The following is a 27,270-nucleotide window of genomic DNA, read 5'->3' as shown; positions in this document are numbered from 1 at the left end:
TCCATGGGACATAGCCTCTTCATCTCAGGTATGGGCCAAGCTCCATGATCTTATGGGCCACCAATGAGCAACAGCTGTTCCACGTCTTGTCCTACAGGGTTGTCTTTGTGCTGATTCATTGGTTCTTGCAGAACACCTTGTAACCTACTTTGTGACAGCATCGATGTCCTCTTCCTATCCGGCTACCTTTCTGCTGCAGAAGCAACAAGCTGAATCCTACAATGAACTTTTCACTGACTGGAACTACTTCAAGCTCTTGTTTCGTCCCACGAAATAGCTCCAGGCCATGATACATTCCACAATCAGATGATCAAACACCTTAATGTTTCCTGGAGGCAATATTTCCTCAGGGTCTTTAACTGCCTTTTTGCTTCAAGGTACCTTTCTCTTGCAATGATGAAATATCATATTTGTCCCTAAGCCAGGCAAGAACCCACTGTCTCTTGACAATTAACAGCCAATTAGCCTGATTGATGTTCTCTGTAAGCTGCTTGAAATTATGATTACCCTTACACTATGCTGGGTTCTCGAGTCTTGGGGATCTTTTGTCTTCCTATCATTGTTGTTTCTGGAGGGGATAAGACATAACTGACTATCCATTTGAGTTGGAAACAGCTATCCGACAGGCTTTTCCTACTCACCACCACCTTGTTGCAATCTTTTTTGACCTGCATAAGGCATACGACACCGCTTGGTGTCATCACCTTTCAGTCACCCACCATTACTGGAGCTTTTGAGGTCCCCCACTGATATTTATTCGTCAGTTTTTACCCCACCAGTTGTTCTAGGTTAGAGTCAGCACTTCACTCAGCTGCACACATATCACCTTTTCAGTTCTCTTTGCTAGTCTGCTAGGACTCATTCTTTGGATGTGGTTGTGAACATTCGTCTTCTGTTTCTAATCTCACCTGTAATGTTTTTCTAAATGATTGTGTACTTCTTTGTTACTACTTAAATTAAATGTTTCATCTGTTGTTCTGTTTCATGATATCTTCCTCATAATCTTTCTTTCCATATTCCCGTGTTCCTCATTTTAACTTATTAATCCTAAAATTAGTGTTTGTCATGCATATGTCTATTCGGGCTGAATTAATTCTGTCTAATGATAAATGTTTTGATCTCTAAACAATTTTTTTTTATGTTATAAAAACCTTGATTGTTTCATTTTGTTCACTATTAGGCTGAGTGACTTCCAGATATTTCAGTTTGCTAGTTTGGGTTTAATATTTGCTCGCATGTGTTAATTTACAATGGATGTGCTGAAATTTCAAACAGTGGTATGGAGATTTCAGGTACATTATACTGGTTTGGTGTCTGTTTTCTTCTGTTTAATTAGTGACCCTTCTTATGAATTACTACTGTTTCCACAATGGAAAGTCCAGGAAGGAATGACATAATGTGAAAATGATAGATTAATACTCACCACATAGAGGAGGCACTGTGTCGCACATGGAGACACAATGGAAAAATGGAAAGACTGCAAAACTTTTAGCATCTGCAATCCACTACTAGATGACATCACCCTCCCCTCCCCCCCCAGTGGCTGCAGTGAGTGCAGTCCTCTGTTGGGAGGGTTTCCTGGTCCTGCTCCTCAGAGTTTGTAACAGCAAATGTCAGCTATCAGTTTGAGATGTAGCCCTCTACTGGATTTTGTGCTGTGTGAACCTATAGTTAAGGATGATTCATGTTATTTCCCATGCTTGTTTTGGTGAATTCAAGTGAGGTGTCGACTCTTCATCTCAGTCAACATGGTATATAAACAGCTAATAAGTGATACCACATAGATCAAAGCTTCTGTAGTTTGCAGATAGATGGTGCAAACAGCTTTGCTCCCTTAGGTAAGCTATGTTACTGATGGTATGAAAGATATGAGGCCCAAAAATTTTTAGAAATTGCTTAATCCTGAAATAGCACATCCCAACAGAGATAGAATAAAAACTGCAGACATAAACAATCCACTTTCTGCTGGACAGTCATTAGAATGAAGAAGAAAAGAAGTTGTGGCCACATTTATGATAGCAGGCAAATCTCTTAGTATGAACCCATGTTTTATGAGGAGAAAAAGGTGCCCCTTTATAGGAGGTGAAAACCTGAATCCTGGTTACTGGCTAACCCCGCCCCCCTCCCACCCTCCCTCCAATCTGTATTTCTGCTGTCATATCCCATTTATGCCCTGAAAAGGAATATGTGATTCCAAAATCTGTAGTCTATTAATAAGTGTTTTATGAGCAGTATGGGAGTTTGGCAGCAAGTACTGGCCAGCCCATATTTTTGTGTATGTTTTAACATATGGCTGATATGTTCAAATGATGCAAGTGGATAGTAGTGGTATTGGTTTCTGGGGCAACTGATGCAGCCCTACTGGGATACATACATGCTCAATTGTTAGGGTCATTTGTTTCTGGAGTTACAATAATAATTTTTAGAATCTATTGATCTGTTGAAAGTTGAGGCTTATTTAGTGGCTTTCATTGTGTAGCCACAAAAAATTCTTAAATTATTATTTGAACATCCTATATGCGCTGTTAGAACTAACTCCCTTCTTCCTCTTAAACAAATTCCTCGTGCATCTGGATTTCACGGGTTGGAATGAAAGCTGCTCAATATTTATTCCTTGTCCCAGACCCTGATTTCATATCGTCTTTGTGGAAGGCAGAAATTTCCATATATCATAGTGTACAACAAGCAGAAATTTATTAAGCCTGCTTGTACTGTCACCTCTGAACTGATTTTCCCAAGGAGATGCCTGGCTTCTTTCTTCTGTACTTGTTAAAATCAACATGCACATAATCTGCTGAGACTGGGTCAAGCAGCAGTTTCACTTCTAATTTTACCCATATGTAGTTCTTTGGAACATGAAGCAAGAAGTGACATAATTCAACATTTCTTTGAAATGTCTTTTCAACTATTTGAACACTGTTTTCATCATTTTTGCAAATGGTCCATGTTTGACCACCTTACAGCAACAATGAAAGTATTATTATTATATTATTATTATTAGTAATAGTAGTAGTAGTAGTAGTAGTAGCAGTAGCAGTAGCAGTAGCAGTAATGATGTTGATTGTTTCAGGAGCTCAGAAATGAAGCAGGGTTGGAAAGTTGCAGCAATGACCTAGAAAGGTATTGTACATTTTTTTGTAGTTTCTTGTTTTTTTTTTTTTTTTTTAAGTTTGAGCTTTCACAGCCATTTTCTTGTCCGGGAATATGTGTAGATCATCTTTGCAACATTTTACATTACTGAACTCTTGGTATGTGTCTCTTGTGACTTATATTGTCATTGCTACTAGAATTCCACCCTCTTCTTGCTTGCTTGTCTTCACTCATTCTTATCTTCTTTAACTCGGCCCATATTTATCTGAATGTACACTACTGTTTCAGTGGATAACGATGTATTACTTGCAGATTTTTTGTAAAATTGAGTCCAAAATTATCTTTACCCACTGGATGTAATTTTTGTCAATATGTTATGGAAGTGAGAGAAATCCAAAAAGCTATCACTTTTTGGCTACAAATAAAATAATGAGATAGTTCATGGAAATTGTAAAAAGCTTAAAACTACCCATCCATATTATTTCTCTGCATTGACACCACTCTGATTTAAGCATTTATCATAATATTTTTATAAGTTGACAAATTCATGCTGGATACAGTTCTGCTGCCTAAGACTTCAGCTTACACATGACAGTATCTTTAGGTTCTACACCTGCATCTATATTATTCAAATAACTGGAAAATGCAGGGCAGAAGGTATTCCCCATTATATACCACTACTAGGGTTTCTCCTAGTTCTGTTTGTGTACGGAGTTGGTATCTTGACCTGGAGATTCATCCTCGCAGACATAAATTCATGCTTAATGCACTGGCATGCTGATAAGGCAGATGCCGAACATCAAGTAATAAATGACATCATAAATGAGTGCAGTCTTTTTGTGGGCAATAAGGCAGGGCAAGCCCCGACATACTGTGGAAATGCCATAGGTATCAGCAACATAGACATTTCATTAACAAAAAGAACATCTGTAACACGTATCCTGGATTGTCAAGTACATGACACACACACACGCACACAGTGATCACATTGATCACAGTTGAAGAGAAACACGAAGTTTCATGGGGGTACACCTACATTTTATATTTATATCCTTTTATCACGTGAAGGCGTCTCCCAAAAATGTGTGTGTATCTGACGATCAGCTCCTGAAACCCCTCTTTTTGATCTTCTGTCAGATACACAAATTCACTTACCTTGTTGTGTATGATGTTAGGATCCACATCTTCTTCTATTCAACCCACAGTGTACTTAAAAACATGACAGGTGAATAAAATAATTGTATGTGGATATTTGAGATGTACTCTTGTTTATTTTATTGGTGTTTGTTTTAACCGAATCTGCTTAGAATTGTTGGTTGTTTATTGTAAAATGACATTTCCCTTTTCCTATATCAATTTGTGCATGATATGTTCTAAAAGTGCCCATACCAATAAGGCAATTAACTATCGATTTCTCAACTTTAGTAAAATACATTGTAAAGAAAAATTATCAATTTTGACAGGGATTAATACTTGCAGTTTGGCTTCCTTAGACTTGCTTCCTACTGCTATCTGTATTTTGCAGTTCTGACCTGGAAGTGTTGGTATGTAACCTGGTTTTTGCAATTTATCAAATAGTCCCTGAGATATCACATTAGCTGTGGCACTGGTATGTAATACCATAGGTACATTTAAGTCGAATGTTTGGGCATTAACTATCACTTGCAGTGTTTCTTCAGCTTCCCTTTCATGGTAAGTTGTATCTTCCTGGCATAATTCATCTTTGATATCTCTGCTCCAATCATATCTAATAAATCAGTTTTTAAACTAATATTTTGCATTTACATATGTCTGCCTGTGTGTGTATATATGTGCAGATGGATATGTGTGTGAGTGTATACCTGTCCTTTTTTCCCCCTAAGGTGAGTCTTTCCGCTCCCGGGATTGGAATGACTCCTTACCCTCTCCCTTAAAACCCACATCCTTTTGTCTTTCCCTCTCCTTCCCGCTTCCCTGATGAAGCAACCTTGGGTTGTGAAAGCTTGAAATTTGTGTGTGTGTGTGTTTGTGTGTTTATTGTCTCTATCAACATACCAACGCTTTCATTTGGTAAGCTACAGAATCTTTGTTTTTAGATAAATCAGTTTTTAATTAACTTTATGCCCCTGCCCACTTCTTGGGTTATCGAATGTGGTCTATCGAGACCTGTGTAAGTTTATCTTGCTGACCAAGGTATTGACCTCATTTGAGGCGATGTCAACTAGGTGTACGCTGTGGGTTTGGTTTCTCCATTTGGTGTCTTGAGCAGCTCTTGATTCGATATCTCGATGGCCTTACTCACTATTTGAAACATAATTGTGGTTATGTTGACCATAATCAGCTGTTGGTGGATTGTTTGATTGTCTGTTTGTGTTTTGTTCTTGCCAACTCCCACGCTGGGGCCCTATTCTGTATCTTTCAGCTGCTCTGCCAATTGGATCAGTAGGCAAGCACACCAAGCAGCCTTGTTTTCAAAGGAGAACCTCCATCTTATTCTGTAAACATTTGGGAAGTGATGTCATGTGATTCTAGCAAACCAAGGTGCTGTTGTCTGTTCTCCTTGCACCATATAATCAAAAGCAAGTGGCTGTAGACCTGTGCTTGTGCACTGCAGCCTGCACACTAGCATAAACTCAAAGCGGCTAGTAGATAACACAGGCACCCTATCCTTTGCAGTACTGAAAAGTGTGTGGAGTACATAGTACTGCTCAAATTTCACTGACCACGTATTTCCATGCATGCGTAATAGAGATATGTTATTTGACTGTGTTCTGGAAATTGTCATAAATGACATATTATTTCATTTCATTCTCACTCACATTGACATCTTGTTTTGGATTTTACATTTCGGAATAAAAACTGGGTACAGTGTGTAGTATCACACTGTACAAATACATGTATAAAAACACCCAAATTGTGACATATTGTGTGCCCACAATGTTTCATTCAATTATATTCACATTAAGTCTCTGTGCGACAGGAAAAGTATAATTTAACGAATCTTTGCTATTGCGCCTTTCATTTCCAGTGAAAATGAGAAGCCATTTCACCTACAGTAATCATGGTAGCATCACGGATTATAACATTTCATCTGTGTCCCTAGCATTTAAAGGGTGTAGTTGACCATCGTCATGGTCACTGACATTTTCAACTTCACTGTCTGCTTCGTTGACATCTTGTGATGCATATTTGCTAATGGACTATTAAAAATGGACCTATCTGGTGTACTCATTTTTGCTACTTTCAAGAAAATAATTAAGCAACTGAAAATTGTGGAATAAAATGTTCTTATCACAATTGTGATGATACCACTTCACAACCTAAATTGTAGTGCGGCACTGGCATACACTGCAACTCATTGTTAATGTGACCTAACTCAACATCAAAATAATTTCTTAACATAAATATCTACATTTTTGAAAAGAATACTTCAAATCAGATATAAGCTTGAAAAGGTTCTATGACTACCCTTGGAAGAGGTGCTACTAAGCGCAGTCATGAAAGCAATATGTAGTTCATGTTCCTGGCCTCAAGTCCCTCTTCTTGGTCTCCTAGATATTAGTTCTCCTGTTAATCCTCTCTGGTTTATGCATACCGTGCATCTGCCTCTTCTTTGTCTTGATGGCAACAATATTCCAACCATGAAACGCAAAAAGCCAACGAGAATTATTATAATGAAAGATTACAAACTATACAATGATATAACATCCAAACAATAACCATATCCTTTCCGTCTATGGCACTGTCCAAGGAGCAGTCACCATGGTATAAAAATACAGTTAATTTGGCGAGAGAGAAATATATGATGATAGTATCATACTCAGCAGTGCCTGTCAATTGGTAAAGCTTTTTTTTTCCCCACAAACATCGTGCAAGACATAATGATAGGTACTGCTTTCAATCTTCTGCAACATGATCTCTAAATGATTAGTCTTGAAAGTTCTCCTATGAATGATAACTGCCTTCTAGAGGCTAGAGGATTATTCCTGAGTGTCTGAATATTTGCTGCAATAGCTCATGATGCACACAGAGGGGAACAGGTGTACCTGAAGCTTGTAGAAATAAAATACTTTTCTTTCACAAGCTATCTACCTTTTGGTTGTTAGAGACACATAGAACAAATATACAACCGTACACGATGGCAGACGAGAACTGAAGAGCTATGTTACAAGCATTAAAACAAGTGAGGTGGTGTAAAAAATCTGAAGGTACATCACTTTTAATTTTTCTGCTGCCCTTTCAGATAACATTAATATAATGCGAATTGATATACACTGAAGAAGCTGTTACACTTGCCTAATGTCCTATAGGGTCCCCCAAGAGCACACGGAAGTGCTGCAACACAACATGACATGGACTCGACTGATATCTGAAGTTGTGCTGGAGGGAACTGACACCATGAATCTTGCTGGGCTGTCCTTAAATACATAAGAGTAAGAGGGGGTGACGATATCTTCTGACAGCATGTTGCAAGGCATCCCAGATATGCTCAATAATGTTCTTGTTTGGGGAGCTTGGTGCCCAACAGAAGTGTTTAAAACTCAGAAGAATGTTCCTGTTGCCACTCTGTAGCAATTCTGGAGGTGTGGGGGTCACATTGTCCTGCTGGGATTGCCCATGTCGTTGGAAAGCAATTGCTCAAGTCTGTCGGAATGCACAATGGACATGAATGTATGCAGGTGATCAGACAGGACACTTAAGTTCATGTCACCTGTCAGAGTCGTATCTAGATGTATCAGGGGTCTCATATCACTTCAACTGCACATGCCCCACACCATTCAGAGCCAACACCAGCTTGAACAGACTGCTGCTGACATGCAGGGTCATGGATTCATGAGGTTGTCTCCATACGCATGCATGTCCATTCACTCAATACAATTTGAAATGAGACTCATCTGACCAACCAACATGTTTCCAGTCATCAACAGTCCAATGTCGCTGTTGATGGTCCCAGATGAGGTGTAAAGCTTTGTGTCGTGCACTCATCAATGGTACATGAATGGGCCTTGGGTTCCAAAAGCCCATATCTATGATGTTTCGCTGAATGGTTCACATGCTGACACTTGTTGATGGCGTTGCCATTGAAAGCTGCAGCAATTCATGGGAGGATTGCACTTTTGTCACATTGAACAATTCTCTTCAGTCATTGTTGGTCCCATTTTTGCAGGATCTTTTTCCAACCTCAGTGATGTCAGAGATTTGATGTTTTACCAGATTCCTGATGTTCATGATACATTTGTGAAATGGTTGTACGGGAAAATTCCTGCTTCATCACTATCTTGGAAATGCTGTGTCCTGTTGCTCGTGCACCAACTATGACACTACATTCAAATCCACATAAATATTGATAACCTGCCATTGTAGCGACAGTAACTGATCTAACAAATGCACCAGACACTTGTTGTCTTATGTAGGCATTGCCAACTACTGTTCCATATTCTGCCTGTTTACATATCTCTGTAGTTGGATAGGGCTGCATATACCAGTTTCTTTGGCACTTAAGTGTCTCTTTGGCGCATTCAACTGGCACCTGTATGAATAATACATCTTGTTTGCCTATGCAGACAAACCTTATAGGTACCTACACATTCGTTAAGCAAGATAAACGACTGTTTTTCATAATGTGCATGAATTTCAATTCAAGGGTATTTAACATGAACAATTTGCAATTCTCTTGGATTGACCCTTCATAATGGTTGTTTTACATTGGATGCTGGCCAGCCTATTTGTTAGAAGAAGCACTAGTTGTATGCTCTTTGAAATGGATAAGAAAATGTATGACCTGTTGATTTAAAAAGAGGGATATTACGGGCGATATGTAGACAATACACTGTTGCTGTACAAAGATGTGAAAGATGAAATAGACACTTAGCTGAAATTTTTAGTAATGTTCATCTAAATTTGTCATTTACTGTAGAACATGAAAATGACGCAGGAATGAATTTCTGTGACCTACCAAGATGGTAAACATCATTTTACTATTTATAGAAAATGTTCTGTAACAGGTGCTGTCATTAAAGGTACATCATGTCATCCACAGAAATGTAAAAGAGCATTCTTTTTCTCAGTGATTCATAGAATACTAAAGTTCCCACTAGATGCAGATGAAAGTAAAAAAGAAATTGCTACCCTCAAACAAATAGCTAATGTTAATGATTCTTATTCAAAAACGATTGATGTTTTATTCTACAAGGTAAAACAAAAATCTTCAGATTCTCCTGTCACAAGTACTGTACCTAGAAATTTCTTGAGACCTATATGAGTAATCTGTCTGATAAGATCAATTATTATAAATAACTGCATAACTTTAGTATTTACCACTAATAATCTCCTCCAATAGAAACTCATGCATGCAGTTGATAGCCAAAGCAGCAAATGTTTCATTTGTGATCTCAACAAGGTTTTTCTAATAGATGTAAGAGACTTCTTATAAACGGTCATATAACTAACCAAACAAATTACTGGACTTCAGAGAGGAACATTTCTATGACCTGAATGAGATTTTCACTCTGCAGCGGAGTGTGCGCTGATATGAAACTTCCTGGCAGATTAAAACTGTGTGCCCGACCGAGACTCGAACTTGGGACCTTTGCCTTTCGCGGGCAAGTGCTCTACCAACTGAGCTACCGAAGCACGACTCACGCCCGGTACTCACAGCTTTACTTCTGCCAGTACTTCGTCTCCTACCTTCCAAACTTTACAGAAGCTCTCCTGCGAAACCTTGCAGAACTAGCACTCCTGAAAGAAAGGATATTGCGGAGACATGGCTTAGCCACAGCCTGGGGGATGTTTCCAGAAAAAGGTAGGAACCCTCACTAGCAATAATAATCTCAGAAACAGGTATAGTACGGTAAGCTAAGATTTCCCGAGTTTCAAAGGATTCCAAACCGGCTCTTCCTGCATTGTTACAAGCAACGAAAGCTACAGTCAGCCATCTGTTACCCAAACTGGAAGAAGAAGAAACTTTCATTAAAGAAAAATTTAACTTCACACCACAAAATAAAGTAGGTCCATGAATAAGAACAAATTGAGTAGTTTTACCAACTCCTCTTACTTCGTTCTTTTTACCCTTCGCAGAAGGCAAAGGTCCCGAGTTCGAGTCTCGGTCGGGCACACAGTTTTAATCTGCCAGGAAGTTTCATTTCTATGACCTATTTGTCGATTTTCTATAGTAGTGCTCTTTTGTCCTCTTATTTGGGTTTTAAATGTTTTTATACTCTGTTTTATTCTTCTTCTATTCTTATACATTTCTCAGGCATTAACCCTGTTCTTTTTTTTTTGTCTTATTCTATTTTATGCCTCGTCAGGTATTATGACAAATTTTTGTCATTTCAGTATGTACCATTAATACTTCAATGCCTATAATGGGCCATATGATCTAATATTTTGATAAAAACTGTGTTATACCATGTTCATCACCCTAACAATGAGTGTGTTACGTTAATAGATAATTTTTCAGTACTGATACACTTATCATTGATTTCTGTGCCAACTACTGAAGCAACACACACACACATTGGCTCATTGATGTTACTGTCTCCATGGCGACTGATGACACCCTTCACCTGTCCACGGCTCATCAGTGTTCTTCTCTCCATGGTGACCAACAGTGTCCATCACTGATATGTGTTTGGCTAGCCATCTGCCTTATCACTAATGCACTTTGCAATATATTCCTAGCAGTCCGTCTCCATGACAACTGATGGCGTTCTCTGCATTTAACTTCATATCAGTGACGCTTACCAAATTTCGTTTCTGCTTCCATGCACTGCCCATAAGTGGCAGTTTCATTTATTGACTATGTTATTTTAATTATTTTCTTTTAGAAATGTGACTAATGTTTACAACACCTAATTTTGATGTATTTTTGCTCTCTGTGTTGCTCTTTCTCTTATATAATACACCCAGACTGATTATAATAAATCTTTTCACACATTAATGATATGAATATAATAGAGGGAAACATTCCACGTGGGAAAAATATATCTAAAAACAAAGATGATGTGACTTACCAAACGAAAGCGCTGGCATGTCGATAGACACACAAACAAACACAAACATACACACAAAATTCTAGCTTTCGCAACCAATGGTTGCTTCGTCAGGAAAGAGGGAAGGAGAGGGAAAGACGAAAGGATGTGGGTTTTAAGGGAGAGGGTAAGGAGTCATCCCAATCCCGGGAGCGGAAAGACTTACCTTAGGGGGAAAAAAGGACGGGTATACACTCGCACACACACACATATCCATCCACACATATACAGACACAAGCAGACATATTCAAAGACCAAGTGAACTTTTTCACACATTATCATCATATGACTAGCCTTATTACCTCCTTCTGTGGTCATCCAGTAGGTGATGACAGAGCTAACTTTTTTTTAACACATAGCATTCCTGTGCTATTTAGCTTTCAACAAATGTGTTTCTTGACACATGTTCTTGCTCTACCTGGCATTTCTACACACCACCTAAAGGTATAAATCTTTCTATATGTTATAACTTTTATTGTATAAGTTATTATCACTCATTTTCTTTTTTGTTACTGATGTCCACTAAGGAAAACGTCATTTACAGTTTAGAGATATATAATTGATGATGATCATCAAGTCTGAAACTGATTATTGTTATAATTAAATAAAAAAAAGGTTTTTTGCAACTAAGACTGATTATTTCTCATAAATTTCAATACATATTGCAGTGTTTCCAATAACGTTATCAAAAATCTTACATTCTTTCTTCGTTTGGAATCTGCCTGTGTGGCCTATAACCTGTAACTGAGTGTCAACCGGGACTACTCCTAGGTTGGTAACACATCAGCTCGTATAGCCAGTTTGACAATGTTTCAGGTTACTGTTGATGAAAGCTAGAAATTGCAGTTTGCTTTTAGCTCTGCAACTGGAATTTTTCTGTCATGATTTTGTTCACAGGGGTCAGCTATATTCACTGTGAACAAAGTGACCATGATGAATAGTTCTGCCGCAGGTGATTGAACACCGTTCTCTGGGCTACATTTCGCATCACAAGGTTGTGGTTACAGTAGGACATGAGTTCAAATTCAGGGCTACAAAATGCATTGCCTGCCACAATTCAGCCATTGATCACTCAAAATCAGCTGTCGACAGAGCATCTTGCATTCCCGCCGTGTCTCATGGCAGCCACTTCCAGCATTGCTCGACATTGTACGTAAGAGTAGTTGTGAAGTGGTTCACTTTGTTTGTATGTTGCCTTTAACTGAGAAGCAATCAATGTGGCAACACTCATCAAATAAGAAGTCATTTTATCAAAGAGTGGAAAATCCAGGATGGAATGTAACAATAATAATGAAGGAAAGTTGCTACTCACAGTATAGCGGAGACACTGAGTCGCGATAATTGTATAAATCTTTTTGTTGTACCTATCGTGACTTAGCATCTCCTCTATATGGTGAGTAACAACAATCCTTCTCTAGGAAGTCATTTTAGTCAGAATATAGTTCCAATGGCACTGAGGAAGAGCTCAAGTTGCATACATTAAAAAAGGCTCCAAGATGTGTTGGAACTTGTGTCAGATTCTATACAGAATTTGCAGCTAAGTTAGCACTTATTTTGACTGGAATTTACTGGAAATAATTCAAATAAAAACAGTCCCCAATATATGGAAGGAGGCACAAGTCATATGTGTATACAGCAAGGGTAGCAGAGATGATCTACAATACTATTATGTGATACCATTGGCATCCATTTTTTGAGTTTAATCATTGCCTAATGCATAGTAACAAACATGATTTCTGAAAACATTGGTCACCCAGAACCCACCTCGTGCTACTCCTTCGGGCATAGTGAAAGTCACGACTCAGTGCAGTCTGATTGTTGTAGTATCCCTTGATGTTACAGTATCTCTCAACTGCTGAGAACCATTTGTCTCAGTGCCACACCAACAAATGTTGGTGCAAAGAGAGGGTAAACCAAGTGGCAGATTTTGGTTAATAGGTAGGGTACTGGGAAAAGCCAGTCAGTCTACAAAATGGATAGCTTACAAAATGCTCATGCAACCCATAGTTCTCACTGGTGTGAGACCCATGCTAAATAGATATTGTGGATATTAAATGTATATACAGAAGGGCAGCGCCAGTGGATGTGACTGACGCATGGTAGTGTATCAGTTGAATGCTTAAGAATGTGAACTGGTAGATACTTGAAGACAGATGCTAACTATTCCATGATAGCCTCTTTCCAAAGTTTCCAGAGCCATTGTTAAATGAGAAATCTATTAATGTACTACTGTCTCATAAATGTTGCATCCATTCCTGATGCAAAAAAAAAAAAAAAAAAAAAAAAAAAACTAATAACAGTGTGCACAGATACATTTAACATGCATTATCTAGAGCTCCATATGAGATTGGAACAAGAGGAAACCAAAGTAGGTGGCACAGTGTGAAGTCATTGTGCCACACATTTCACTGTAGATTGTGGAGAGTGGCATTACACATGAACGTACACCCAGAATGAGAATCATAGTTTATATAATTTAAGCACTGTATTGTTAGTTAGATATAGTGGGAATTAGGGAAGTTCAGTGGCAGGAGGGACAGAACTTCTGCCCAGATGAATACAATTATAAATACCAAATACAATAGGGGTAATTCAGGAGTATATTCAATAATGAATAATTTAATCATCGCTGTCACTTGCTTTAAGAAAGAAGGTTGTATACATGGAAGAGACCTGGAGACACTGGAAAGTTTCAGATTTATACTGGTTAGACAGAGATTTAGGAACCATATTGTAAATTGTAAGGCATTTGTGCATTCTGACCACAATTTATTGGTTGTGAGCTGTAGATTAAAAACTGAAGAAATTGGGAAAAGATATAAAATTAAGTAGATAATATCTGAATAAGTTGAAAGAACCAGAGGTTGCCGAGATTTTCGGAATGAGCATTGGGCAACAGCCACACCATAGAAGACGAATGGGGAGCTTTATGAGATAAAATAGTGAAGGCAGCAGAGCATCAAATAGGTAAAAAGACAAGGCCTAGTAAAAATCCTTGGATAACACAAGAGATATTGAATTTCATAGAGGAAAGGAGAAAATTTAAAAATGCAGCAAATGAAGCATGCAGAAGAGAATCCAAATGTTTTAAAAATGAAATTGACAGCAAGTGCAAAACTGCTAAGCAGGAATGGCTAGAGAACAGATGTAAGGATTTAGAAGCACATTTCACAAGGGGAAAGATGGATACTACCTGCAGGAAAATTGAAGAGTGCTTTGAGGAAAAGAGATGCAGCTGTATCAATATTAAGAGCTCAGATGGTAAACCAGTTCTAAGCAAAGAAGGGGGAGCTGAAAGATGGAAGGAGTATATAGAGCGTCTATACAATGGAGATTAACCTGAAAGCAATATTATAGAGTGGGAAGTGGATGTAGATGAAGATAAGATGGAGATATGATACTGCGAGAAGAATTTGACAACACTCTGAAAGATGTAGGCGAAACAAGGCCCCAGGAGTAGACAATATTCCATTAGGGCTACTGATGCCTTGGGAAAGCCAGCCATGACACAACTCTTCCATGTGGTGTGCAAGATGCATGAGACAGGCAAAATACCCTCAGCCTTCAAGAAGAATGTAATAATTTCAATTCCAAAGAAAGTAGTTTCTGACAGGTGTGAAAATTACCGAACAGTCAGTTTAATAAGTCATGGTTGCAAAATACTAACACAAGTTCCTTACAGAAGAATGGAGAAACTGGTAGAAGCAGAGCTCAGTGAAGATCACTTTGGATTCCAGAGAAATGTAGGAACACGTGAGGCAGTACTGACTCTATGACTTATCTTAGAAGGTAGGTTAAGGAAGGGGAAATCTGCATTTATAGCATTTGCAGACTTAGAGAAAGCTTTTGACAGTGTTGGGTGGAATACTTTCTCTGTGAAATTTTCTATGTTACTCAATATGTTCATTGAACGAGCAGTAAAGGAAGCCAAAGAAAATTTTGGTGTAGGAATTAATTCCAGGGAGAAGAAATGCTGATGGCATTGTAATTCTGTCACAGACAGCAAAGGACTTGGAAGAGCAGTTGTACTGCTGAAGACCACCACCTTCACCACCACCACCACCACCACCACCACAACAACAACAACAACAACAACAACAACAATGTTGTCTGATAGTTTCACACCTGTTAACTGTATTTGCAACCAATAATGTTTTCCTACGTTCTCTAAAATATATGGTCACAGTTTAAGCCCGCAATCGAAGTACTACAGTACACTGCCTGTCAAAAAAAGTGAAGCACGAAGAATGGGAGCAGGAAATGAAGCTTAATGTGTTGAGAGGCTTTCTGATGTTTTTTCAGTGATTATAATATTGAGAACTTTGCAATATGACACAATTTATCTGTATGAAGTTGCACACTCTTTGGCCTGGATGCACACATTGATTCAGTTTGGAAAGGCATCGTAATGCTGTTGTATCCTCTCCTGAGGCAAGCTGGCTTACAATTGTTGTGACTCATGAGAGTATCTCAACATCCGTCAGTTCATAAACACATGTGTACGTATGGACGAGCATTGTCCTTTTGAAAATATCACTGATCACTTCATGCTAACATGTCCCAATATTACTAGTGAGTTACAACAAAAACACATCAAAGATAACTTCATATAGTGTGTGTTAGACTTCCATCACCTCCTATCAGAAAGTTAGTTAAGCACAGTTGACGAATGTTTGTGGTTCGTCTTTTCTTAGTGTTTGTAACTGCAGTAGCATTGCTACCAGTGAGTGCATGTAGCACCTGTGAATAATTGCTGCCAAATTTCCACACTTACTAAGACTAAAAAGAGGCAAGTATCGATGATGTTCATGGATTATGTTCCTCATTTATAAACTTATTTTCAGACTCTGCCATATGCAGTGTATCCGTAGTGCTGGAAAGGGGGAGTGCAGGGTGCATCCTATAAGCCATCTGTGGATCTTGTGAATGTTAATATATTTTTTCATATCTGATTTTTACTGCAGCATCAAAGCTTTCTGACATAGCCTTGTCTGTAATTCTGCAGCATTTTCCCTGCTGGCATGGAGGAAGGCAACAGAACTGGTGGTAGTGGCAGCGGCAGTCTGGGCACCATCACGGAGGATGCATTACATCTCGAGCAAAGCTGCGACATCTCCAAAAGCACATTTGCACATCTTCAGGACCTGAAGGAGCAGAAACACATGGGAAGTCATGATTTTCTGCATTCTTGCAGTGTGTGTCGTAAAATATCTAAAAATAATGGTGGCTTGGAGAAGCATTCATGTGTTCACACAGAATGTCCCTGTAAATGTGAATTGTATCACAAGGTACACACAGCTTGTAGCAAACTGAGGAGACACTCACAGGTGCAAACAGGCGAACGTCCGTACACTTGTCGTGTGTGTCTCAAGACATTCACAGAAAGAGGTCACCTCAAGAGACACTCACAACAGCACAAGGGGGAAAGACCCTATTCTTGCAACATATGTCAAAAGAAATTTGCATATAGCTACAGCTTCAAGGTCCATGTATGTTTCCAAACAGGTGAACGCCATGAACGCCCATACAGTTGTGATGTCTGTCAGAAGAGGTTCACGAGAAGTGGCAACTTAATGAATCACTTGGCAGTGCACGTTGGTGAGCGTCCGTACAGCTGTGATGTCTGCCACAAGACATTCAAGCAAAATGTGAGCCTGATGCGACACCAGCAACTGCATGCAAGGTAATCCCCTTTTGGCTGTAACATATGTCATTGGAGATTAAAGACCAAACGTTGTATTAAGATCCACATGGAATCCCACATCTAGTGTACAAGAAGACATCCTTAAGTATGCTGATTTACTATACAACTTTATCCTTTTCTTCCAAAAATGGCTGTTCCTTTCTGTTTGAGTAACAAAAGAGTGACTGTGTTAATGGTGCAGTAATTGCCTTAAACGGAAATATAACAATCTGTTGCTACCATTCATGTGTCAGTGCAGTGGCATACTTTTTATTGCACGTTCCTCTGATAAGTTAACAATTAAATTACAAGTGCCTTTTAACTGGACTGGTTGTGGGATGTTGTATCAGTTTGATGCATTACACTACAGGACACAAAAACTAGATAAAGTTACCCTCTTCCGAATATGAAAATGAACCGTGTAAACACTCCATAGTATTAACAAGTGCATTTTCCATTTACAGACTATGCTTAAGATATTGGTCATTGATGAATACGCAGCACCCAGTAACATGTTCACTCACATTCAAGCATAGTTCGCAACCTGTGTCTTTCATGGCGATCCTGCTGTAGTGTGATATGCACTGAATAGCATACTGTTTTATGCCAACACCAGATAGATTACCCACAAAATGTATATGATTTTGTGATTTTACGCATTTATAGAGGGTGCAGCAAAATGGTGTCCCTTATTTCAAAATAAAGTTTCAAACAAACATAGATACAAAGAAAATAATTTAATTTGTGTACAAAAAATACTATGCCATTTTACATTAGTTGGTTTTAAAAATTATGTCTGGTAAATGGTGTTCTCCATTGTTGACACATTGATGAAGCTTTTACGAGAAGTTATCTATAGTTCTTCTTGCCATTTCCTGGATGTTTGCCTCCTTAAGTGCTCGTAGGGTTATGAGGTGATGGTTGTAGACACAGCATTTTATTGTCCCCAAAGAAACATTTACAAGGTGATAAATAAAGTGACGCTGGTGCCATACAATGTCTCCTCAAGAAAGGAAAAATAAGGTATAGGGAATGCTGAGAAATGTGAGCTGTAGCTCTGTCTTGGAACTAGGCTTCTTCTCCTTCATAGTCCCCAACAAATTGGTTCAACTTAGGTGGAAGGAAGGTCTCTGTCATGTGACATTAGTGATTTGAGTCAACCGTTACTGTTACATCATCCTCTTCAAAAAAATGGGGAACACTGCACCAGACTGTCGCTTGATGACTGTCAGTCTGGCCTGGCAACGGAAGACAGCAAAACAAAAGATGAAATTTTAAATTTAGCATTTGAGAAATCCTTCACGCAGGAGGATCTTACAAACATACCGCTGTTTGAGTCTCATACAGATTCCCGTATGGAGGACATAGTGATAGACATCCCTGGGGTTGTGAAGCAGCTGAATGGGTTGAAAATAAATAAATCGCCAGGTCCTGATGGGATTCCAATTCGGTTTTACAGAGAGTACTCTACTGCATTGGCTCCTTACTTAGCTTGCATTTATCGTGAATCTCTTGCCCAACATAAAGTCCCGAGCGACTGGCAAAAAGCGCAGGTGACGCCTGTATAGAAGAAAGGTAGAAAGACGGATCCTCAAAATTACAGACCGATATCCTTAACATCGGTTTGTTGCAGGATTCTTGAACATATTCTCAGTTCGAATATAATGAATTTCCTTGAGACAGAGAAGTTGCTGTCCATGCATCAGCACGGCTTCAGAAAGCATCGCTCCTGTGAAACGCAACTCGCCCTTTTTTCACATGATAACTTGCGAACCATGGATGAAGGGTATCAGACGGATGCCATATTCCTTGACTTCCGGAAAGCGTTTGACTCGGTGCCCCACTGCAGACTCCTAACTAAGGTACGAGCATATGGGATTGGTTCCCAAGTATGTGTGTGGCTCGAAGACTTCTTAAGTAATAGAACCCAGTACGTTGTCCTCGATGGTGAGTGTTCATCAGAGGTGAGGGTATCATCTGGAGTGCCCCAGGGAAGTGTGGTAGGTCTGCTGTTGTTTTCTATCTACATGAATGATCTTTTGGATAGGGTGAGTAGCAATGTGTGGCTGTTTGCTGATGATGCTGTGGTGTACGGGAAGGTGTCGTCGTTGAGTGGCTGTAGGAGGATACGAGATGACTTGGGCAGGATTTGTGGTTGGTGTAAAGAATGGCAGCTAACTCTAAATATAGATAAATGTAAATTAATGCAGATGAATAGGAAAAAGAATCCTGTAATGTTTGAATACTCCATTAGTAGTGTAGTGCTTGACACAGTCACATCGATTAAATATTTGGGCGTAACATTGCAGAGCGATATAAAGTGCGACAAGCATGTAATGGCAGTTGTGGGGAAGGCGGATAGTCGTCTTCAGTTCATTGGTAGAATTTTGGGAAGATGTGGTTCATCTGTAAAGGAGACCACTTATAAAACACTAATACGACCTATTCTTGAGTACTGCTCAAGCATTTGGGATCCCTATCAGGTCAGATTGAGGTAGGACATAGAAGCAATTCAGAGGCAAGCTGTTAGATTTGTTACTGGTAGGTTTGATCATCACGCGAGTGTTACGGAAATGCTTCAGGAACTTGGGTGGGAGTCTCTAGAGGGAGGGAGGCATTCTTTTCATGAATCACTACTGAGGAAATTTAGAGAACCAGCATTTGAGGCTGACTGCAGTACAATTTTAGTGCTGCCAACTTACATTTTGCGGAAAGACCACAAAGATAAGATAAGAGAGATTAGGGCTCGTACAGAGGCATATAGGCAGTCATTTTTCCCTCGTTCTGTTTGGGAATGGAACAGGGAGAGAAGATGCTAGTTGTGGTACGCGGTACCCTCCGCCACGCACCGTATGGTGGATTGTGGAGTATGTATGTAGATGTAGATGTGGTCGTTGGTGAAGTTCCATGTGGGTTTTCTGCTGGCAAGTAATGGAAATTTTGTTTATTTACAAAAGAAGAAATCAAAACAGCACCACAGGGTATATTGTGAAGAATTTTCTCACAAACAGCTTTGTGAGATTCCAAATCTCTCTCACGTAGTTGTTGGATAACCATCAGTATGTGTGGGTGCATGTGCAGATCACTGTGCAGAATTCTTCTTACACTCCTATCAGACAGCCCCATAGCAGCTGCAGCTTTAAGTGATGAACACTTTTGGAGAGTGCTGGACACATCATATTTTCCTGTTCTTTGTGATCTGATGTCAACCACTAGATTTTCTTTTCAATTTAGAACTTTGTACTCTAAAAGTTTGATACCCAAACTCAAATAGTTTTTCTGTCAGGAAAGGAATAATATCAGCCAAAATCAAACTGAATGCAAAACACTTGCTGTGTAATAATCACAGAACCACCATTACAAATATACTCCTCCACAGCAAACACATTATGCTCACATAGCCACACCACAGCACCTGTAGAAAATGGTACTTACAGGTATGCTGCTGTCAGTAAATACCTCCTTCACATCAGTATCCCCACAACAACTCACAAAATGGTCTCTTCAATTTGTTACTGTATTCTCATGATAAGCAAATTGTATTTATACAGCCATCACATAAAATTCTTGAATACGGTAATTTACAACTTTTCAAATAAGCAACACATGGCACTACAGGCTTGTCAGGCTGCACAGTTTGCAAAGGCAACAAAAATGTAATTTGTGTGTCAAGCGCTAATGTAACATGTGTGTCCCCATTTTTGTCATGAATATTGTCTCCATGAATAAAAAATGCACGAGGAAAGATATCAGTTTACCATAGTAGTTCTACAAGCATTTCTAGAAAAGTTGTAAAACTTTTTGTGCTGTCTTTTGTCAAATTTTTTCAGTTCATGTCTTCAGTACCAAAAAACTATGTCTAAAATAATTTAAATGCAAATCATGATCTCAGACACATTTCACAAGATCGTTTTTTTTTTTTTTTTTAACAGAAGACATTGTTAACCCTTTATATGTAAATGTACAGTTTTTCATAACAAGTTATTCTTAACTGAGTTTAACAGCATACTTCACAATTTTATTGTCAGTTAGTTTGTCAATATGTAAATTATCTATTTTAGAACTTCACCATTTGTAGCTGACAGATTTAATGTCCTTTTAAACTATCATAATGATCTTTAGTAGGTGCCAGGGAGCAGTTAGCAAACCCACTAGCAGCAGCAACAGCAGCAGGTCCAACAGCAGGGTTGCTAACACTGCCCTCACCTGGAAGGTCTACAGATGCAGTTTCAATGGCTGCCACAAAGCGTACGGCAAGAGTTCACATCTGAAGGCCCATCTTCGGATACACACAGGGGAACGGCCATTTTCGTGCACGTGGTCTGGTTGTGGCAGGAGGTTCACCCGCTCGGACGAGCTGACGCGCCACTCTGTCACCCACACTGGCGAGAGGAACTTCTGCTGCCCAATCTGTGACAAGAAGTTTGTGCGCAGTGACCACTTGAGCAAACATGTCCGCAGGCATCAAACTTACGACCCGTCAGAACTGCGATGGCGACTACCACCTCAAAAGGCGTGCACCATCAATTCCACTGACAGTACACCATCTGAGGTGCTGTTTGATGGAGTGCCATCACCCTAGCATCTTCCGTGTGCTGCAAACCTTCTCTGAAGTATTTTAGAAGTTTATAAGTTTGCAGTGACTAAAATGTGACTGGGGATGTAGACTTAGAGTCCTCCAAAAACTTTAATAACGCTCATTTTACCCTAAAAAAGTCGAAAATCCAGTATTGTGTGTGCGCGCGCACGCTGCCTGCGCGTGTGTGTATGTGTATGTGTATGTGTGTCTACTGCTGACAAAGGCCTTAATGGCCAAAAGCTTTAATTGTGTGAATCTTTTTATTGTGCCCATCGCGACTCTGCATCTCCGTTATATGGTGAGTAGCAACTTTCCCTCTCTGGTATTGTTATTTTACCCTCTTTTCTTTTGATCATCTCTCCCTCTCTTGCAAAGTGATGGGGCCCTACTGTCTTCCCTTAGGAACCAATTGAGAGAAAACCATGAAAGGATACTGTTGATAAATGTCTATTACTAATAGATGTGTTAAAGTACTAGATTTATACCAGACTCATGTGTTCTCCCAGTTACTCCATTGTGTGTATTCATGACATGTGACTTGTTATAAAAACAATTTTTATTGTGTGGAATTAATGCATGAAATGTATTGTCAGCTGTCAGTATATGAATGTTACTCTTTCAAACATTTTGACTGGGAGCTCATTGGTACAATTCAGTCACTGTGTACATTATTGTGTATATACTTGAAACTTAGGCCTTACTGTCTTTTTATATTAGTGTAGTTAATCATGATTTTTCTGACAGTGGTGTGTAAGGACTCAGTGTAATTTGGTTGGTGTATTTGAAATTGTAATGTGGTTGCATAGGCCTGGACATGAAGTCCATCAGTCTTGAACATGTAGCCATGATCAAATTGGAGGCTACACACAGGGTGAGTCATAAATGAGGAATATGCGCAGCAAGTGATGGACTATTGTTATTTTTTTTCTTCATGATGTCTTGTGTGTATGAAACAAAGGAAATGGTGAGCCATTTCATGAGAAATTGACACACCTCATGATCATGACATGTTATTCACACAGATGCATCACATGATGCACCAATGAGCTGATTTTATATGCCAGCATTTGAAAGATATGAGACAGAACAAGTCCAATTGTAGTGTATGTAGAACTGTATCAGAACTTGTGAACCACACATTGCCAGTGGTGACAGAGCATGCAGTCCCATGTCAGGAATGTTTGTCCTGTAAAACGAAAAAGCGATCGTTGGTGTAAGGAAAGCCATGGTATTCATGATGTGTTTATGACAGCACTATGCTGTTCACTCTGGCTGATACTTGCCATGCCAACAGCTGCTAATGGACATATCACAGTGTTACTACCATGGCAAGTTTCACAAATGAGGAGTACGCCCACAGCCACCTCACCTGTGGGTTTGAAGATGGAAGAGCTGACATTGCCAAACAGCTGTATCATGAGAGGTTTCCTAACCATTACCATTCATCCACAAAAACATTTTACTCTGTAGATAGGCACTTGAGGGAATATGGAGCATGTGTAGCACCTCCAGGATTTAGTGACAGGGCCAAACATTGATGTACAGTTTGGATGCCTAAGAAAATGTGCTACAAACTGTTGCAGAAGACCTAAGAATAAGCACCAAGTCTCTCAACACTGTGGTCAGTCTGCTATTATGCGAGTACTGCACAGAAACCATTACCACACCTTTCACATGCAGAAGGTACAAGCATTGTCACTGGGAGACTACCAGAAAATTCGTCGTACAAAGTCAGAGGCATGTCCAGCATTTTTCATGAACAGTACTGTTCACAGTTCAAACGTATTTCATGAAGAAGGATATAGTGAATTCGCATAACTGGCATGAGTGGGCAGAAGGAAACCCTACAACACACTGGTTCAAGGGAACCAACAACAATGTGGTGTCAATATCTGGTGTGGTATTATCAATTGGTGTCTCATAGGGCTACAGGTGCTACCATGAAGGCAGACAGGAGAACGATATCTATGTTTCCAGTATGCTACTTTACAGGAATTGTTGGAAGATGGGAAATTTGGTCTCTTGTATGAACCTGTGATACTGCATGCTTGGGGCCCCGCTCACTTCAGTGGCACAGTGTGACATCACCTGGGAAGTTCCTTCCCTTCCAAATGGATTGCTCATCGAGGCCCTTTAGTATGGCAAGCTAGATCACCAGATCTTAATCCATGGGATTTCTTTTTGTGGGACCATCTGAAATATGTTATTTATGAAGGATGGATGTTGATGTAAACAACCTTCAATGCAGAAAAAAACATGCCACTGATGTTATGCAAAGAGATACAGACATGATGGATCATGTTCAGCAATCATCTCTGTGAAGAGTCGAGCTTTGTCACATACACCATGGCCATCATTTTGAATAACACTTACGAAATGCCATTGCAGCTTCTGGTCATGTGTATTTATGTTAGTTTAGATTTGCACAGTTTTATTATATTCGTTTGGATTAATTGAGACATAACTGAGTAGTCATTGTGTATTCTGATTCCTTGTACTCATTTCTTAAGACCAAATCTAGGATACAAAAACCAAACAATAAAAGATGCATACACACTAATACAGTTCCTCCTCACTTTCCTTTCCTTATGCCAGCTAGCCACAATACGTATTACTGGCTGGTGAAAACAGAACAAGATAGATGTGGAACTGTCATTGCTTGCATTGTCACACAGACCATCACTTGATGCCACATGCCTTGCCTACTAATCAGTGGCGTTGAGTACCTACAACACTCACATGTTGTGTGGTGTTGCTGATCTTTCCTCTTGGCCTATGTTGGCACTTAGGAACACCCAATAGCCTGCCTCACATTTCTCGATCTTATAACATTCAATTGCATTGGCATTTACTGACGTAGGAACACGGCAAAAATGAATTCTTTTGTAGCCCAATGTATGACATTTTGTACAAAAATTTTTCCCCATCTACGACTCACCCTATATATAATGCAAATGGATTATTTGTGCTATGTTGAAAATATCAGTGATGGCATGAATAGATGTGTGTAAAATGTTGTGCATAAATTGTTATCCAATACTGAATCAGTTAGAAATGCTTGTTGTAATACTGTGTGGCTATAATTAAACTTTCCCAATTTAATATGTTATAACATGGAAACGAATTACCATACGAGTACCAAAATTTGTAGCGTTAATGTTCAGGGCATGGGGTGCATGATTTCCATGTATCACAGCACCACTGTCCAGTACCAACTATGGCCACAAGGTACCATGATCAGTCATCGTGATTCATAGTCTCACATATCTGACCAGTTGCAGTACACTTTTTGACATATCAACATGAGCTAGGACAAAAGGAGCAGGCCATTACTGGAGAAGCTCTATTATCAAAACAACAACAATTCTGCAGCTGTGCTTCGAGAATATCGCTGGCTGAAAGAATTACGGAAGGGTCCTCCTTGTCCACCTGCTGTGCAGAGCCTAATGAAGAAGTTTGAATCAACTGGAGAACTGGCATTGCTCTGGTAAGAGGCCGATGACTGGTTGCATGAAAGGTGGTTGATGGAATCACTGTTGCTATGGCAGACAACACTGTGCAATTCCCGATCGTCAGGCAGTGTGCGTACTGTGTCACAACAGTTGAACATCCCATGCCCCACTGTTTGGAAGGTGCTTTGAACCATTATCAAATGGTATCCGTACAAGATCCATATTGGATGGCAGCTTGCACCACAGGGTGCACAATGACGTGTTGACTTCACTCTCCACTTTCTCACAAGGATTGAACTTGATGAGGGCTGGCCCTGGACCATCCTATGGACGAACAAAGCTCATTTTTTTCTGATAGGTGAGGTGAACACACAGAATTGCTGAGGGTGGATATCTTCACCTCCAGTCACTGTGCATGAAGTTCCTCTGTATGGTGAATGTGTCACTGTACGGTGTGGCTTCACGGCTACGTTCATCAGTGGCCATTCTTTTGTGAACAGGTTGGCACTCAAGGACCAAAGACAAGCAGTGTTACTGTGATATGCTTTGCCAGCCTGTCATACCCACCCTGCAGGAGAGAAAGGCATTGAACTCAACAGGTTTCATGTAAGATGGAACCCCACTGCACACTGATCATGAAGTTCACCTGCTTCTCCGAAACACATTTGGAAACGATCGAATTACCAGTCGATCATTACCAAATGCGTGGCAGGCATGATCACCTGATCTCACTCCCAGTGATTTCTGGTTGTGGAAGTGCAGCATATCAGGAGAGGTAGCCAGCATACCTACAGACATACTTTGTTCTGCTGTGCAGAATGCAATTTGCTAAAAGTTAGGAAATTGTGGACATGGGACATGGGTAAATTGAAAGAACTAGAGGTTGTTAGAGTTTCATAGGGAGTATTGGAAATCTTTGGAGTGAAGCAAGGGACAAGAATACAACAGAATACTGAGCAGTAGCTTCCAAAGATGAAATAGTGAAGGCAGCAGATGTTCACACATGTAGAATGACAAGACCCCATCAAAATCTTTCAATAATGCATGAAATGTTGAATTTAATGATGAAAGGAGAAAATAAAAGTGAAGCTGGCAGGGAATACAGACATTTAGAAATTGAGATTGACAAAAAATGCAGTACCTAAGCAGGAATGGGTTGGAGGACAAATGCAGTGCTATAGATACATGCATGACTAGAGGAAAGATAGAAGCTGCCTACAGGAAAACTAAAGAAAAACCAGTACTAAGCAAACAAGGGGAGGGTGGAAGAAATATAAAGAGAGGCTATATGAGGAAAATGAACTTAAAGGCAATATTACAGAAAGAGAAGAGGAATCAGATCGAGATGAGATGGAAGATATGATACTGCAAATGGGATTTGTCAATACTGAAAGACCTAAGGTGAAACAAGGCCCCTGAAGTAGACAACATTCCCTCAGAACTACTGATATCCTTGGGAGAGAGAGTCATGTCTGAACTATTCCACCTGGTGTGCAAGATATATGAGACAGGGGACATACCTTCAGGGTTAAAGAAGGATGTAATACTTCTAAAGAAGTCAAGTGTTAACAGATGAGAATATTACTAAACCATCTTTGAATAAGTCATGGTTGCAAAATACTGACAGAAATTTTTGCAGAATAATGGAAAAATTGGTAGAAGCTGACTTTGGAGCAGATCAGTTGGGGTCTGGAGAAATTTTAGAATGCGTGATGCAATACTGACCCTATTGTTTATTATAGAAGACTTAAGGATAACAGTTCATGACCATAACATAAGAAGTGGACATACAATTAATATGCCATATGCTAGGCTTGCAAAGACCTATAACAGCTACAAATATCTTGGTCCTGTCTACTTCAACAAATTACCTGAAAATGTCTACACAGTGCCAGTAAATAAATTTAAAACTAGTCTTTCGAGGTGGATCAAAAGTAAAGTAATTTACTCTGCTCAAGAGTTCCTTGAGTATGTGACAAATGACCCACTTTCCTTGTGAGAATGAACTATAAATTAACTGCAAACCATGCACATGTCACACTGTGAACTATTTCATGTATTTATTGTTATTTATTTGTCATTCACTGAACTACGTTGTTCATTTATCTCGTAATTGATCTATTAGGAAACTTCTTGTTATTATTTACATTTGCACAAACATGTATTGCATCCATCCTGGATTATTATATTGTAGTTAATAACATTTGTCATGTCGAAGTTTATATTATTATTATTGTTATTATTATTATTATGTAAATATGCTCAATGGTGGAATAAAACATTTGTATAAAAAGAAGAAAGCAAACTTACATTTACATTTTTTGTACATTTAGAGAAAGCTTTTGTCAGCACTGACTGGAATACACTCTTTGAAATTCTGAAGATAGCAGGGATAAAATTGAGGGAGTGGACGGTTATATACAACTGGCACAGAAGCCAGATGGCAGTTATAAGAGT

At 39.3% G+C, this 27,270-nt stretch overlaps 1 protein-coding gene across 1 annotated transcript in view; it reads left to right on the top strand.

The window, feature by feature from the left end:
* The window catches only part of LOC124550639 (zinc finger protein 436-like), a 53,967-nt gene extending 32,603 nt beyond the window's left edge, over positions 1-21,364 (top strand). Inside the window, exons 6-8 of the mRNA XM_047125363.1 lie at positions 3,071-3,120; positions 16,105-16,782; positions 20,908-21,364. Of these exons, the coding sequence (XP_046981319.1) occupies positions 3,071-3,120; positions 16,105-16,782; positions 20,908-21,364 (1,185 nt within the window). The remainder of the gene's footprint in view (positions 1-3,070; positions 3,121-16,104; positions 16,783-20,907) is intronic.
* Positions 21,365-27,270: the final 5,906 nt, after the last annotated feature.

Source organism: Schistocerca americana, chromosome 9 (genome assembly GCF_021461395.2).
Source record: "Schistocerca americana isolate TAMUIC-IGC-003095 chromosome 9, iqSchAmer2.1, whole genome shotgun sequence".
NCBI lineage: Eukaryota > Metazoa > Arthropoda > Insecta > Orthoptera > Acrididae > Schistocerca > Schistocerca americana.
Note: the sequence above shows the minus strand (reverse complement) of the source record. Positions and strands in the feature narration are given on the sequence as shown.